Below are 15,812 nucleotides of genomic sequence, written 5' to 3'. Positions count from 1 at the left end.
GGCAGGGAGCGGAGGCCCCACTGAGCTGGACAGGAAAGGCTGGGTGCCTGGACCCTAGGACCCGGCCAGGCCCGGGGCAGGGGAGAGCCAGCCCACCCTGGCAGGCTGGGCAAATCACCCATGTCCTCTGCCTGTGCGTCAGGGCCAGAGGCAGCAGCCGCCCCCAGGAGCGGAGCGCCCCACTACGGTCTGGCCAGGCACAGGTGGGGGTCTCTGAGAAATCATGCACAGCCTGGGGGTGGGGAGCCCCAAATTCCACAGAGGCCACTAACCCTGTGTGCTCACATCACCCACAGGGGCTGACGGGTGTTTGTGGACTGCCTGGCACCAAGCTGCAGCTCCACCAGAGGCCTGCTGGGGTCCTGTGGGCCCTTTGGGGACAGCTTGGGGAGGGGTCCGTCCAGACCACACTGGGGGACTGGGGAGCAGACACCCCTGTAGGGCTCCCGGGCTCTGCAGAGAGTGGGGCATCTTCAGATTTTACAGGGCAAAACGAGACCCCTATTGTGGAGGGGAGACAGTGAGGGCTGAGAGACCCCTGCAGGCCTCCCCTCTGCAGGGTCTCCCCTAGCTTCCTGTTTCTCCGCCACTGCTGGTGATCCCCTCAGCCCTAAAAGAAAACTATTTGCTTTTCAAGAAATTTCCCATGTCTTCCAGGAATGCAAACCGATCAAAGCCTCTACTGTTGGCAAGGGACACCACACCCACCCTGGGGAGCTTGGGGGCCCGAGGGGGTTGTGCCCCCCTACGGGAGCCGGACCCCACCTCCCCCAAGCAGCTGTTGGCAATCAACCCACACCAAGCAAACCGGCGTCCAAGAGAGTATTACAAACGCCTGTGCGGAACTAAACTTCCTCGCAGCACAAAAGACGCAGCTGGCTAATTGCGCCCACGCTGGGCTCTTCGTGCTCCACACAAAGGGGCAGAATGAGCTGTGCAGCATTGGCGGAGGCCTAGCAACTGCTTCAGGCGGGATGCGAACCCTGCACACTTAAGGGAAGGTTCCGCGGCAGCCCGACTGGAAGGTCCCGGGCCACATCCGGGCAGGGAGCTCTGAGGGGAGCCTCCTGGGGACGAGGAGGCCCAGGCACAACCCCATGTCCCTCTGCACACGGGGTGTCGGGGGCCAGCTCACCATGGGCTGCTGCACCTCCACCTTGATGATGTCCTCGTAGATGTCGTCCCCTTCGTCCTCGCACGGGACACAGTCGTAGATGTCCTCGCCCAGGTCATGTTCACTGTGGGGGAGCAGGTGAGCTGGAGGCCACCCGGTAGGCTCGCCCGCCTCAGCCTCCGGCTCCTCCTACAGGGGCTCGGGAGGCTGCCACCTGGGACCCACCCCGGCCTCCAGGACCTGCTGAGGCAAACGCTGCGGACATGGCAAGAGGCCAGGGCCAGCGAGACCCCTGCTTCCCCAGAATCTCCTCCACTCCTGCCTCCTGCCTTGGCCTGCGGCCCGCGCCATCCTGAGGCCCAGGGGTGAGGGACGGGGACAGGGCCACAGGCAGAGGGCTTCTGAACAGCTGGCCAGGAGCCAGAGCGGACAGGACACAGGATCCAGGCTGTGCCTTCCACCGGCACCAGGGAGACCCCACCTGGGTTCTGACACATGGGAGCTGGTAGGACCCTAGCTGAGACGCGAGTCCCCCAGGCTCCCCTCTACCTACAGGACTGAGGTCATGGCCACCGCCTGCCAGAGGCCTTACGGGACCCTGGCTGATGCATGGCCCACTCCTTCACCCTGGGCACCTTGCCAGTCCTGGGAGTGACCAGCCCCGGGACCAAGCAGCCTCCCTCCTTCCTGGGACTCCACACCTGGCCCATAGCACTGCTCAGCAACTGATGGCCCAATCTACCTGGCACTGTCCTGCCCCACCCAGGATACCACCCCGAGGTCCAGGGCCAGGCAGTGTGGTGGCTCAGGCCCAGGTGCCCTCCCCGAGGTGAGGCTGGGCTAGTCACTTCTGGAAGGCATGGCCGAGGAACACTGTTCTCTGTGACCTGCCACCAGGGCCAAGGAGGAACAGAGAAGAGCAGTAACACAGGTCAGGGACCCCCAAAGACCCCCCACCAAGCAGATGCCCCCGACCCGCCCAGACTTCAGCCTGGGACACAGCGCCACATCCTCAGGAGGGTTTGGGTCAGATCAGCGAAGTTCGACTTCGGAGGAGGAGCATTCACAAGGAAGGGCCCTGCAGGACCAGAGGACCGAGGTGCAAGAGGACAACCATGCCGCACCACCCGCAGCACTCCAGGTGTGGGGCTGGGACCCGGCCAGGGGACAGAGCCAGCAAGGGGCAGTGATGGACACGAAGAGCTGCCCAGCCACCTCCCAGCCTCCGCATGCCAGGGCCTGCATCGGGCACCTAGACAGCCTGGGAAATGACCGACCCACAGGTGGGCACCGTCGTGGAGTGCACAGCAGCTGCCATCGCAGAGCCCATGCCCCGGGGTGCGGCCTCCCAGGAATCCACACGGGTTGGGGCGGGGTCCGGGAGATCCACCCCCAGGTGGGTTTGGCACCTGCCCTGGGCCCTGTGATGCCGTAAGTCACCTCTCCTGCCTCTAGTTGCTGCCCCCAAGAGCACAGCCCATGACACTGGGGGCCTAGACTCCTCAACTGTGCCAGCGCCCCAGACCTTACCCAGCCCCATCGGGAATTCCGACCCTGTGGAACCGGGACAAGAGGAGGACTGAGGAGACCAGACAGCTCCCAGACAGACAATTCATGCGTGAGTTCAAGGCCAGGGAGGGCACCGGGCTGACTGCACGTCTGGTACACACCTGAACCACCCAGGACCCACGAATGCAAGCACACTCAGGGTGCTAGGCAGCAGTCTCCACGGCACTTCCATGAAGGTTTACAAAGAGAGCCACCTTGGCCGGTGTGACCCACCCCGTATGGCAGGGTTCTCGTCTCCTGGAAGTTCGCCCTCCCCCGTGGCCGCCCCTCCCTGTCACTTCCCTCCTGTCCGACCTTCACAGGGGACCGACTTTGCCTGGTGGGCACTGCCAGGGGCACCATGCCGCACTCCTGCTGTGCCTGTCTTCTCCGTGTGGGTTCTGAGGCCCTAGACACACGGTGGCCTGCACCAGTGGCTGCTAGCGCTGAGGACGAGGGCGTCGGAGGGAGAACGGTTTGAGATTCATTCTCCACTTCCAAGTACAGGTTACTGTGCATAAAGCCACTGTATGAGCATTGAGGTCTTGAGTGTGCATGCGTGTGTGCCACATGGTACAGGTGCACGCGTGTGTGGGCACGTGGTACACACAGGTGGGAACAAATGCTCTCAATTCCTGTGGGAACAGCATCTCCCAGAAGCACAACTGGCAAATAAATGCCCAGAGCTTTCCCCAAGTGGCTGCAGCATCTGCTCCCCGCCCACAGTGTACGAAGGTACCAGAGGCTCCGGGTCCTCTGGTCCCTGTTAGTCCTTTCCACTCAGGCACTGGAGTGGGTCGGCCACGGTGGATCCCTGCTGGGGCTTTAAGTTGAGTGACGCTGAGAAGCTCTTCTACATGCTCACTGTTCCTTCAGGACAGCTCTACCTGAGCCTTCTGTCCACCTCTAAAAGGCGGGCTTGGTTCCTTTCTTATTGCGTTATGAGTTCTTGGCATATTGTGGACCAAGCACTGTTGTACAGGCTTTGATTCCCCTCCCCTGCCGGCTCTAGCATAGCAATTCATCCTCTCTGTGCGTCTGGGCACGCATTCATTTACAATTTCACGCAGTCTCTGTTAAAAAATCTTTGTTTTCTTTCACATCACGAAACATAAAAAAGTTTTCATGATTTGAAAGAAAACAAAAATTTTTGTCTTACATTTTCTTCTAAGAGCTGTGCACTTTCAGTGTTTGTCCGGGGCTCTGGTTCATCTCAAATTAGCTGTGTGCATGGCATGAGGTAGGGGTGCAGCACTTCTCCCCACAGGAATATCCAGCTGTTCCAGGATAACTTGTCAAAAACTTTCCTTTTCCCACTAGGTTTCTTGGATATCTTGGACAAAACCCCAATGACCTCACATGAATCTATCTGGAACTCTCTACAGTTTCTCATCCACTGACCCATTTATCCACTGACCCTTATGTAAGCACCACTGTTATTTTAGTTTACAGAAAGTCTTGAGATCGGGTGGTATAAATCCTCTAGCTGTGTTCTTCACGAAATTGTTTACCCGATTTTAAGGCCTTCTGCATTTTCACATAAGCTTTGGAAAATCACTTTATCAATTTCTGAAAAAAGCAAAGTCTGCTGAGCTCACAACAGGAAGTGGGCTGAATCAGCAGTTTGAGGAGAACGGACTTTTCCTATCACTACCGATCCATGAACATAGTATACACTTGTTTAGTCTTAGTGTAGGCAACATTTTGTAGTTTCATTCTGAAAGTTTTAGGAACAATTTATTGGCCTTTTTATGAGTGTTTTTACCCCTCCTTACCTCCTTCACTCTTTCTTCTTCTGGAACACACAACACGCTTGTTTTAGACTACTTAATACTGATCGCCACAAATCTGACTCTGTTCTGTTTTTTGTTTGTGTTACAGTACGTTGAAGGCCAAAACCTTTTTTTATTTCTTGTTTTGAGATGGGGTTTTGTTAATCCACTAAGTTGCTGAGGTTGGTCTTGAACTTGAAATCTTCTTGCCTCAGCCTCCCTGTAACCTGGGGTTAGAGGCAGGTGCCACCACGCCCAGCTGAGGCTCTTTTCATTTTCTCCAAATTGCTTCTCTGTTATTTAAAGCATATAACTCCCAGGGAGCTATCATCAAGTTGAATGACTCCTCCTCCTCCTCCTCCTACCATCTGCACATCTTGATGGAGCTGATCCAGTGATTGCTCACTTCAGACAGCATGCATACCTCACCTCCAGTTTCCTTGGATGTTTTTTAAATAATTTGTATTCTTCCACCATGTCTCCCCATCTGTTCATTTGTCCTACTTTCTTCTAAGTCTTTGGCCATATTTATAAATCTGCTGTGATGGTTACTTTTCTGTCAACCAGCTGGGCTATGGGTGCCCAGATAACTGGCAAAAAAAAACACTGTTTCTGGGCGAGTCTGTGTGTTTATGAAGGGGCTGTCTGAACATGGGGAACGGAGCCTGCTCTCCCTAGGGTGTGGGCTGAATCCAGTCTACCCAGGGCCCAGACATGGGAGAAAAACTGATGATTTCTCTCTCTCTTCTGGAGCTAGGATGGTCATTTTCTCCTGCCCTGGACTCTGGAACTCCTTGTTCTTGGGCCCTTGTGTTTTAGGACATCCACCAGCACCCTGACCCCTGTTTCCCACCAGATTGCAGGCCTCTGGCAATGGGCTGGGAGTTACAACACTGTCCCTGGGTTCTCAGGCCTGTGGACTCAGGCTGAATCTCACAGCTGACCCCCCCCCCTCGAAAGCAGCACAGCTGGGAGCTTTCAGGCTTCTACAATTGTGTAAGTCGGGTCACATAACAAATCCCTCTTCTGTATCTATACCTTCTGGATGTGTTTCCCCGTTGAACCCTGAGTAAGAGAGCTGCTAACTGACACATCTGGGTCATCTTAAGGACAGCATCTATGGACTCTGTTTCTTCCTGAGCATGACTCACTTTCTCCTGTTTCTTTACAAGTTGGATGATTATTTTATTGGCCGCTGGATGCTATGAACGATACAGTGTGGGGACTCTGGATCCTTCAATTTCTGCTGAAGAGCCCTATTTGCTCTAAGTGAATGTGGGTAATCGCAGATTTCAAAGTCTGTCCTCCCTGGCGGGGGCGGAACTGAAATGGCTGCTGTCATCTCCCGCTGGAAACCTTGAGGTCTTTCCTGGGGGTCTGAGCAGGCAGCCAAGGGCCGGGAGGACCTCTGTGCAGGCTGGGCGCTCCTGCTCCCCGGCTCTTCCACCCTCGTCTTCAGACAGTTTCACTCGCCCCAAGTTTGGACCTAGAATGTTCCCCAAAGCCCTGGGGGGCCAAAGGCTTGATCCCAGCAGGTGATAAAGTTCACACAGTGTGGCCTAGGGTAAGGAAGCTGTGTCCCCCGGGATCCCCTTGATAGGGATTCCAGGATCCCAGCCCTTTCCTCTCTTGTTTCCCAGCTGCTCTGAGGTGGCCAGCTAGGCATGTGCCAAGCTCAACAACCTACGCCATCACAGACAACGAAGGACCAGTGACCATGGACTGAAACCTCTGACACCATGAACCAACACAAATCTTTCCTTTTTTTTTTTTTTACCAGGGACCAAACTTGGGACCTTGTGCTTGCGAGGCAGGTGATAGAACCACTGAGCTAAATCCCTGGCAAACCTTTCCTGTTTTTAAGTTGGCTCTCTCAGGTATTTTGGTGCAGTAATGGGAAGCTGACTAACATACCCACAAAATCTGTCCTTTCTACACAGTGTGAGGCAGGGCCTGTTCACAGGAGAGACCACAAAGGCCAGTGCCCATCCATGCACGTGCATCCCTCACCAGGAGACTCACTGTGGTTCCTTAGCGTTGACAACCCTCCAGTTTCTCCAAGTGCTTTTCTAAGTCATTTCCAAATCCTATCATCTCTTGCAGCAGAGAAGTCAGTCTGACCACGCTGTGTGACCACCATGGGTCTATTAGATACAGGGTCTATTCCACACCAGGGTAAACTGAGGCACAGAGAGGTGGACTGGCCTGTGAGTCGCCATGGCACCCCTGAGCTTCCCTCCTCCCATAGGGAGCCCCTGTGGACAGGTGCACAAGGTGGGGGCTCAGCGTGTCCATCCCATCCACGCTCACTGATGACACCGTGGGACGGAGCACTGGGAAAACCAGGGGGGTCACCCCAAAGTCCCCTGAGGCTGAGACCCTAGGAACAGCCCCACGAAGTCACCCCAACATTCCCAAGGCTGACACTGGGCACACCCCGCGGCCATCACTGGCACGTGTTCACCACCACACGCCAAGCTCCTCTGTCCTCCTCAGAATCAACTACAAGGGCGCAGCTCGCCCAGGCCCACAGCTCATGCACCTCGGCCCCCATCTCCCTTGGCCCTGGGGCCCGGAGGGTGGGTGATGGGAAAGCGGGCTCTACCTGAGGCTGCGGTGCTACTCCTCCAGCCGCAGTCAGCAGGAGCCAGGTCCTGGGTCCTCTCGGGAGAGGGACAGAGCCAGAAGCGATGCTAACACATGCTGCTTGTTCGCTCTGGGTGGGCTGACACCTGGCTCCCAGCTCCTTCCCGGTGGCCACCCTGGTGGGATGTCTGCTGCGACCCTGCTTCTCCCTGAGCTTCCTAACAGGGCTCTCGCCCTCCACACGGCCTGGACCAGCTGGGGCCGCGGTGCCGAAGGTGCTGTCTTCCGTCTCTCATGAAACGCGGCTGAACGCTGGTCCAGCCAGGACCAGAAGCCCAGGACGTTCCTGCACCAGTTCCCGTGCAGCAGCCCGGACCGCCCAGCCCACCCTGGACCCCCGAAGCACAGCTCCACCACGCCCGCCTGGCCTTCCAGGTGTTCTAGCACACCTGCTCCTCTCCACATTTGGCTTTCAGGTAAGAAGACATCGCTGCCATAGAGCCGGGCCAGCTCAGTGGGTCCGCCTTGCCTCCAGCTCTTGACTCTCACTCGCAGCCCAAGTGGAAAGGCAGCTGGGCTAATTGGAACCAGATTCTCAGCCCTAGCCGTTTCCAGCTCGGAATTCTGGGCGAGAAACCTCAGCCTCAGTTTCCCCAGCCACAGAGGGAGAACAGTAGTTGCAAGGATCCGCCATGCATCAGTGACCAGCACAGGCGTGGCACAGAGTATGCACTCAGTTATCAGGGCCACAGCCTCCCAACATGGGGTGGGGCGGGGAGCAGCCAATGAGGTATTAGCTCAGGGCCTGACTCAAGAAGCACCACTAAACCGGGCATGGTGGCACACACCTATAATCCCACAACTCGGGAGGCTGAGGCAGGAGGATCACCATGAGTTCTCCTCCAGCCTGGGCTATATAATGAGTCCAAGTCACCTGAACTACACCGGTAGATACTGTCTCAAAAGGCAAAAGAAAAGCAATCTGAAAAATGATGATTTTTGGAAACACAGAGGGCCAGGGAGTTCGGAGCTCCCCTGTAGGCAGCTGCTCCTACTGATTTGACAATCATTCTGTCCTTGCCATCGCCTGCCATCTTTGCCCTCTCGGGACCCCACCAGCCCCTTCCAAGGGGCAGCTGCTCAGACAGGCCGTGCTCCCCGTCTGACTGCTGGCGGGCCTGGGTGTTCGTGGGGGACAGACATAAAGCGTCTCTCCTGACAGGCTTGGGTGCGCAGCTGCCGTTACCAGGAAACCAGACCCGACCCTTCCCGACCTCCGTCCACACCAGGCCACACTCTCCCCGGGGCTGGGGGGCAGGGGTCGGGGGCCGGGGGCCGTGTGGGACAGACAGACAACATCGCTGGCCCCAGATCCCTGAGAGAGCCCTGTTCCTCACGTGGCGGGATGCTCCTCTGGGAATCCCTCCCACCACCTCAAGCCACTCGGGAACTGAACCGGAACCGACCCTGGGCAGGTGTTCCTCAGTCCCTCCCATGCCAAGGGAAGCGTGCTGTGAGGCCTCCGCAGGCTGAAGACACAGAGCCGCCCTGGCCTGCTGTGGGGTGCGGCCTAGTGGGCCCTTCGGCACAAGGACTGTTCTCAGCACCGTGACCCTCAGCACATCCCCTTCCCAAAACATGCCAGGCCCAGGGCAAGGGATCGCCCCGCATTCTCTATGGCCGCCATCTGAGCAGCAGGAACAAAGGAAGTCATTGGAACCCGGAGAGAGGGGTCATGGGGGTCCAGGGAAGGTGCCCTTCCCTCAGCCCGCCAGGTCAGGGAAGCTCATCCAACGGGACCTGTGCTCTGGGTTTTATAGGACAAACAGGAGTCCAGCAATCAACACAGAAAGGGCTGTAAGATGGGGCTCTACAGTACTGCCTGCCCTGTGACGTGTACCCTATCTCAGCAGGGTTTCCAGTGACCCCCGCGGGTCAGGTCTGTGCTGAATGCAGAAAGTTTGTGGGAAAGGCCAAGTCCTTCCTTGCTGGGGTTTCCAAGAGACAGTACCAGGCAACAGATTCTGTGGGGTCCCATCTCCTTCCGGTCACAGCCAGCTAGCCACTGCTCCCTGCCATGACCGTGTGTGTCTAGCGCCCCCTCCCTGCTGTCAGAGGCCGTGTTACATGGGAAGGGGATCGCTGTGCATTTAACCAGCATCAGAGATGAACGTTAGTGGCACCTGCTGCCCTACCAAAGGGTGGCCTGCTCTGCAAGCAGAGCCCCTGTGCTCTCTGCAGCACACAGCAGGACACGCCGTTCAGGGTGGGGCTGGGAAGCACCAAGCCCACCTGGCAGCTGAGGCCCACCATGGTGGTGCTGCACCGAGGTGCCGAGGAGCCATCCTGGGGACAGGGCAGAGGCAAAGGGCCACCAGCACCACCCGCCAGGCTGAGCGAGAACTGAATGGCCTGCGTGCTGTGCAGGGTGGCAGGGGTGGGAGGGCTGGTTGTGCTGGCTGGGGGACCCCAGCCTGAAAGTGTCCAGCAGAGCTATGCCCTGGATGCTGGCTTTGTGGACCCCACTGGCCAGTCCTCAAGAACAGGAGGCCTCTCACAGACACATAAGGACCAAGGGACCCCAAGAGTCTGCGGGACCCACATGAGGTCCCTGAGTGTCTGCCTCACGGTCAAGGCACTGAGGCTGGAGGGGGTCAGCCACACCTCATGGTCCAGCTGCAGGTGTCCTAGCCTAGGAAGGGCCACAGGAGGGTGAAGGCCTTGCTGTGCCCACCGTGTCCTCCCCCAAGGGGCCCAGGTTCAGGGCCCTCGGGCAGTGAGACCCTGGAGGAAGGGGACCCTCCACAGTCAGCCCAACGCCAGGTCCCACCAGACGCCTCCTCCCGGTCCAGCCCAAGGTCAGGCTGCGTGGAGCCAGCTGCGTCTTCCCAGGGCGCAGGGCGGCACTAACGGGGCTGGGGACATTCCATCCCTTTCTCCTAGGGCTGCCTGTGCAGAATCTGTTCTCAGATTTGTCACCATTGGAAGGAGCAGCTCCTTGGGTTGGACACGAGGTGTCCCCAAGCCCCCAAACACAGCCCTCCTCTCCTTGTCCCGACTCACCCAGGCCCAGGACGGGGTGGCCCACAAGGCAGGGGCACCCGAGGGACACAACTCACAAGAGCTCCCAAGATGGCTTTGAATAAACCTGTCCCTGCACAGTGGCAGAGCCAGGACACAGGGCTGGGTGGGGTAGGGGTCACAGGCAGGGGACAGGGCCTTGCTCTCCACTCTGGGCCTGCAGAGAAGGTGCCAGGCCTCCCCTGGGGGACATGTCCTACATTAAAGGCCTTCCCACCCAAGCTCCTTCGGGAAATGCTCCCAGCACCCCACCCCCAGGACACCAGGCTCCCCACAGAAGCTATGGGGGAACCACAGTCCCCAAAGTGTCACAGTCACTCCGGCCCAAGGACCATGAGGTCAGAGCTAAGCAGGCAGGCGTCCGTATGACACCTGACCTGGGCCCTGCAAGCTCGAAGGACCTGCGGGCCAGCTGCACAGGCACTGCAAGGGCACAGATGGGGAAACGGAGACCCTCCGAGCAACTGCAGCGACACAGACACAGGGCCTGCTCTGTCCTGCTGAGCCTGGGCCCAGGAACGGCCCCACTGTGTCACCTGGCACAGGGGCACCTAAGGCAAGAGCTAGACAACGAGCTCTACTGTGATCCTGGTGTCCAGGCCGTGGTAGAGCTGAGAAGCAGCCACCCTCCTGTCCACATGACAGCCGTTGCTTGGGGCCCTGGCCCAGGAACCTCAGGCCACCCTTGTGCTCGAGGAAAACTGGGTCAGAGGCATCCAGCATAGGCCAGGCCGGGCCACTGCAGACAGAGCCTGGAGGTGTCCGGAGTCTCTCGAGGCTGCCGGATGGGTCAGGGGCTGCCCCGGGCACTGAGAGCCACGTGGTCACCTGTGGGGTCTGGCTACCCGCTCAGCAGACAGGGGACTGTGGAGGGGTCACCAGGCCCTGTCTGCCTTCTGTGGATGCTGACACGGCCCCTGCATACTACTGACAGTTCCAGGGTCGCTCTCCTGAGCCTCTGAGCCGCCTGTGTGGACGCCCCAGCCCACCCTGCTCCTGGGTAACCGGCCTCTATGTGTGTGCAAGCCCCTGTGCACAGCTCAGCCTGGCCCGGCCCACAGGCCCTGACCCCTGCAAAAATAACAGTGAAAGCAGGGCACTCTTGGGGTGAGGCCAGCATGCAGGGTGTGGCTCCCATGTGGGCTCCAGTCACCCAGGACACTCTTCGGGGTGACATGAAAAGGGTATTAAAGAGTGTGTGCTCTAAAGGACGCAGCTTCCCTGCTGATGAGCCACAGGGCAGTGTTTTGGGTCCATCAGGTCAAATAAAATGCGTTCTTAGGTCACTCTCTCCCGTTCCTTTTTATTTTTCCCACTAGTGATAGAAACCCCCAGGCATACACGTGGCTCCACTGACTTCCGCTGCACTGCACGGCCACCACCACCACCACTGCAGATGGGAGAGTACAGGCAGGCAGGTCCCCCAGTGCCACCAGCCAATGCCACCATCCGTGTCCCCCCAATCCCACGGAACACGGCCCATGTGTGGCAGCTCCACACATCCCACAGCAGGAAACTGAGGCACGGCGAAGCAGCAGCCGTCCAAGACCACGAGAGCAGGAGACGACGGGCTGAGGCTCACTGCCTGGCACACACAGGCAGCCTGTGCTCACCGTCATCCCACCGTCCTGAGGGAGCCTGGGGTCTCCAGGGGCTGAGCGGCCTCCTCCACCCTTCATCCCCAGGTCTGACACAGTGCTTAGCAACCGCGTGACAGCGGGTGAATTAATGATCGAAAGAAAGCATGACGGCACTCACGGGGCTGCTCCCACACAGTGGCCCCAGCCCGGCGCCCCCTGGGGGACACAGCGGCCTCTGGGAGTTCACACCTGGCATCCGGGAGGCTGGGAGGGGCCTGCAGATGTGCTAGGTGACCGCCGCTGCTGGCAGGCCCAGCTTCTGTGTGCGCAGCTCACAGCCGCATCCCTCCCAGGCAGAGTCCAGGGAGGACACGGGGGTCCGTGGAACGGCGTAATATCAATGCCACGTCCCCGGGGACCAGATGCTAGGGGACCCTGCTCTCTGATGAAAGGAGAGGGGAGGCGTGAAAAATGCATTAAACTGGAGCCGCTGGGACCAAGCCATGAGTCCATCCCCTTCACTACAGCTTAAGATTTCATCTGTGATGACCTCAGTCCTATGGGACCTGCTGGGCTAAGGGGACCCACTCTTATTCTTCTGTTTCGAAGAGATGGTGCTGAGGGTGGAACCCAGGGGTGCTCACTATCACTGAGCTACAGCCCTGTAGAATTTTAAGCAGGTGCTGATAAGCCACTGAGTTGCCCAAGCTGGGCAAGCCTCCTGCTTCAGCCTCCTGGAGAGCTAGGATTACAGACAAGTCACGCGCCCAGCTGAGGCTAACTCAACGTCACAAGACGGCATCACCAGGTGAGGCCAGCACTTCCTGTGTGGGCAGTTCCACCTTGTTTTCATCAGGAGGCCTGTCACCACCAGGCACAGCAGGGAAAGGGGACCCGGCACCAGGCTCAAGGCCTGACCCACTGCAGGGGATCCTTGGGTCCGAATGGGTCCCACTGCCATGTGACAGAGGCCCGGCCATGCCAATGGCAGCCTAGGAGTGTGCAGGGTTGGCACCAGGAGGCTCCCGCTGAGATGACACCTCTGCCGAGCCCTGCCCAAGGTCCCCATCCTGGGGCTCAGTCCGTGCCGCTGTCTCTGGAAGGCATGGTCACGGGGTCCCCGGAGCACAGACTTGGAACTTGGGGTCAAATGGTGTCTCTGTCACTTAAGAGCTCTGTGACCTGGGCCAAGGTGTCCCCGCCTGGGCCTGTCTGTGTGTGAGGAGGAGGTGGTGGAACAGGCCGCACGCTCCCTGGTGCCTGAGCCTGGCTACGGCCGCAGGGGCACTGGGCAGGGACCCCGGCCCTCGATGCCAGCCCCATCTTCTCTGTGGGTGCTCTGACCTCACCACAGGAATGTCAGATGCCCCAGGGCCTCCAAGCTCACCCACCGCCAGGGTGCACCCCAGGCCTCAGAGCCTCATCCCCACAGACAAGCTCAGGGTGAGGAGTCCCTCAGAGCTGGGCCACCCAGTAGGGCCGCGCTGCCCCATGGCCGGGGTCCTGCACACAAGGTTGGCTGGGCCATATCCGTAGTCGCCCAGATTTGGGATGCAGGAGGAGCGCCAAGCCCCTGCCCCGGCCTCACACCCTGCAGGTGCTCAGTGAACACCGAGCCATGCACACCGCGATGCGCCCCACCTGCGCACCGGCACAAGGGGGAGGGAGCAGCAGGCACGCGCAGTCCGATCGGGACAACGAAATGCGCCATGAAGACCGGAACCCCGGGAAGGGCCGGCAGGGCAGTGGGCGTGGAGCCCAGGGCCACCAGGGACTTCTCAGCCGTGGTCCCTGCTCTGCACAACAGTGCCGCCTCCTCCAGCCCTCTGTCCCCGCTCAGCCAAGCGGCCACCTCCCTTCCCCGGCGGGGCCCACCCCGTGTCACTCTGCTCACAGCCAGCCTTCAGAAGCCAGGCCAGCGGCTCCACCCATCCCCACGGGGAAAATGGCCAGGTGTGCGCTTCGTGAGGCAGAGCACAGAAATCCGCTCAGAGAGCAGGAGGGCAGGGAGGGAGCCCACGCCTCACCCTGACCCCGGCCCCGACCCCGACCCCCCAGGGCTGACCCAGAGGAAGCCGTGGCCCGGTCAGCAGCCAGGCCAACTCCCAGAAGGCACTGGGCTCCAGCTCCCCAGGGCCACTCAGCAGCCAGACCCCATGGGAGATGCTCCAGGTGCCAAGGACCAGCCCCACCTTAAATACGGTGCTGTGCTCCTCTCACCGGGGATCTGGGGAGCCTTCCCTCGACCGCCCGCCCGCCAGGACCCCGTCCCTTACTCAGCCAGCTCCTCCAGGCTGCGATAGACGTCGTCATCATTCTCCGCGGTCTCCTCGGAGGGAAAAGGCCTGCGGAGAGAGGGGACAGTGAGGACACAGATGTCCGGGATGCCAGAGGGGCCTGCCTGGCCCTGCGGAGGGTGCTGGGCGTCGGCCGTCACCCAGGCCTGGTGGAGGTGTCCCGGGGCGCAGACGCGGGGCCCCTACCTGACGGAGGGGCCTCGGGTGAGTTCCTAAACCTCTCTGAGCCCGCAGGCCACACAGCAAGGCCACGCTGGCAAAGCTCGGCACACACGTGGGCCCCACACGGATGCAGCACAGCGCCCAGCTCGTCTCCAGGGTGCCGGAGATGGTGGCGGAAGCTTCGTCCCGTGTCACCACGCCGCCCTCCTCCAGGCACCCACCCTCTGGGGTGTCCTGGAAGGGGGACCTCGAGGCGAGACACAGAAGGGAATGCTGCGGGCGCCCGGCACAGCGACACTGCCAGCACCACGGGTCTCCCTCCCTTCGGCCACCCCAGGTAAGGCGACAGCTGCTCCGTGTGCAGGAGCACACGGAGGGTGCGCACGTCAGCAAGGGAGCTGCTCGGGGAGCGGGGAGGCTGGGAGATGCTGACTCCCACTCACAGGGCAGCGCTGTGACCGGACGCCCCTCCCTCTCCTTCCTTCCACACACCCCAGCATCCCTGTGCCCCCACTACTGCTGCACAAGGTGATCTGGGTGAGTTTCCATCACCCAGTTCCTCTCAGGGTCTCCTATTGCTGTGGGGCACACAGGAGATGGTAACCTGCTTTTGTCAACTCCAGCCCAGCCAAACTACCTGAAGAGTAGCAGGAGGCAGGGGCTTTGGCCCAGCCTCTGCAGACAGCAGGAGGCCCCAGGCAGCTTCCAGCAAGGCCAGGACACTCCAGGAGCCAAATGCTCCCAGGGAGGTGGGGGACCCAGATCAAAGGCCTCATTCAAAAGCAGTGGGAGATGAAATTCCTTTTTAATTAAACCCAGTATCCTGCAGCCCCAGGGTGCAGGTTCCTGGGAAGCCTGATCCCAGGATCCTCTTTGACCCACCCCCAACCTGCCGCCCAGACTCCGCTGCTCTGAAGTTGGCTCGCATGATGATTCAGCAGGGAGAGCAGCCAGGTGCCCACCAGCATTCCATTGAGGCTGAACCGGAAGGCCTGCCCGCACTGGTACTGTGGGGCGCTCCCACTGTTCAGTGCCCCCCACCCCATGGCTTTGTGGCAGCAGCCTGTGCTGTGGCAGCAGCGTGGCCCCCTGGGTGGCCTCTGCCAGGCAGGCTCCACCCCTCTCCTCCCTGCCTCTCCTGTCACCAGGGCAGCAGCAGCAGAGTGTGTCCTCGGGTCACCATGACACCCTGGCTACCTGCAGGAGGCCCTACTGACTCTGTGTTCTGAGCCAGGAAACCCTGGAGGGACCCACGTCACCCGGCCACAGGGCAGAGCCCACCTGACCCGGATTCCCGTGGTGCTGATGGGGTGCGACCCTGAGCAGCAGGGTCTGGTTCCTTCTGTGACCCAATCACCAAAGGGTCCAGAACACCAGTGACCAGGTAGTGCTAGGAGGCTGTGGCCTAACCCTCCCTGCCAGGTGGACTCCTCACTGTCCCTGTCCCACGAGGTCACCAGCATTGTCCCCAGCCCCCACACCAGCCACGCCTGCACTTTCCAAACTTGCTTATTTTTAACTGACACACAGAAACATATGTATGTGCGTATATACGGGGTGACACACAATGTTCATTCCGCTTTTCAAATCTTTCAGGATGAAGGGTGCTCTTTCATTGTAAGGAAAAAATATCTAAACTCTTACTTTTTTTTTTTTTTTTTTTTTTTTTTGT

At 59.5% G+C, this 15,812-nt stretch overlaps 1 protein-coding gene across 1 annotated transcript in view; it reads right to left on the bottom strand.

The window, feature by feature from the left end:
- The window catches only part of Vav2 (vav guanine nucleotide exchange factor 2), a 98,814-nt gene that overhangs the window by 27,855 nt on the left and 55,147 nt on the right, over nt 1–15,812 (bottom strand). Inside the window, exons 6-7 of the mRNA XM_010608987.2 lie at nt 13,958–14,026; nt 1,136–1,238 (exon numbers count right to left, since the gene is read on the bottom strand). Coding sequence (XP_010607289.1) covers nt 1,136–1,238; nt 13,958–14,026 — 172 coding nt within the window. The remainder of the gene's footprint in view (nt 1–1,135; nt 1,239–13,957; nt 14,027–15,812) is intronic.

The sequence above is a fragment of the Fukomys damarensis genome, unplaced genomic scaffold (assembly GCF_012274545.1).
Source record: "Fukomys damarensis isolate Sample0158 unplaced genomic scaffold, DMR_v1.0_HiC HiC_scaffold_36, whole genome shotgun sequence".
Taxonomy (NCBI): domain Eukaryota; kingdom Metazoa; phylum Chordata; class Mammalia; order Rodentia; family Bathyergidae; genus Fukomys; species Fukomys damarensis.
The sequence above is the reverse complement of the archived record's forward strand: the minus strand, read 5'-3'. Positions and strand labels throughout refer to the sequence as shown.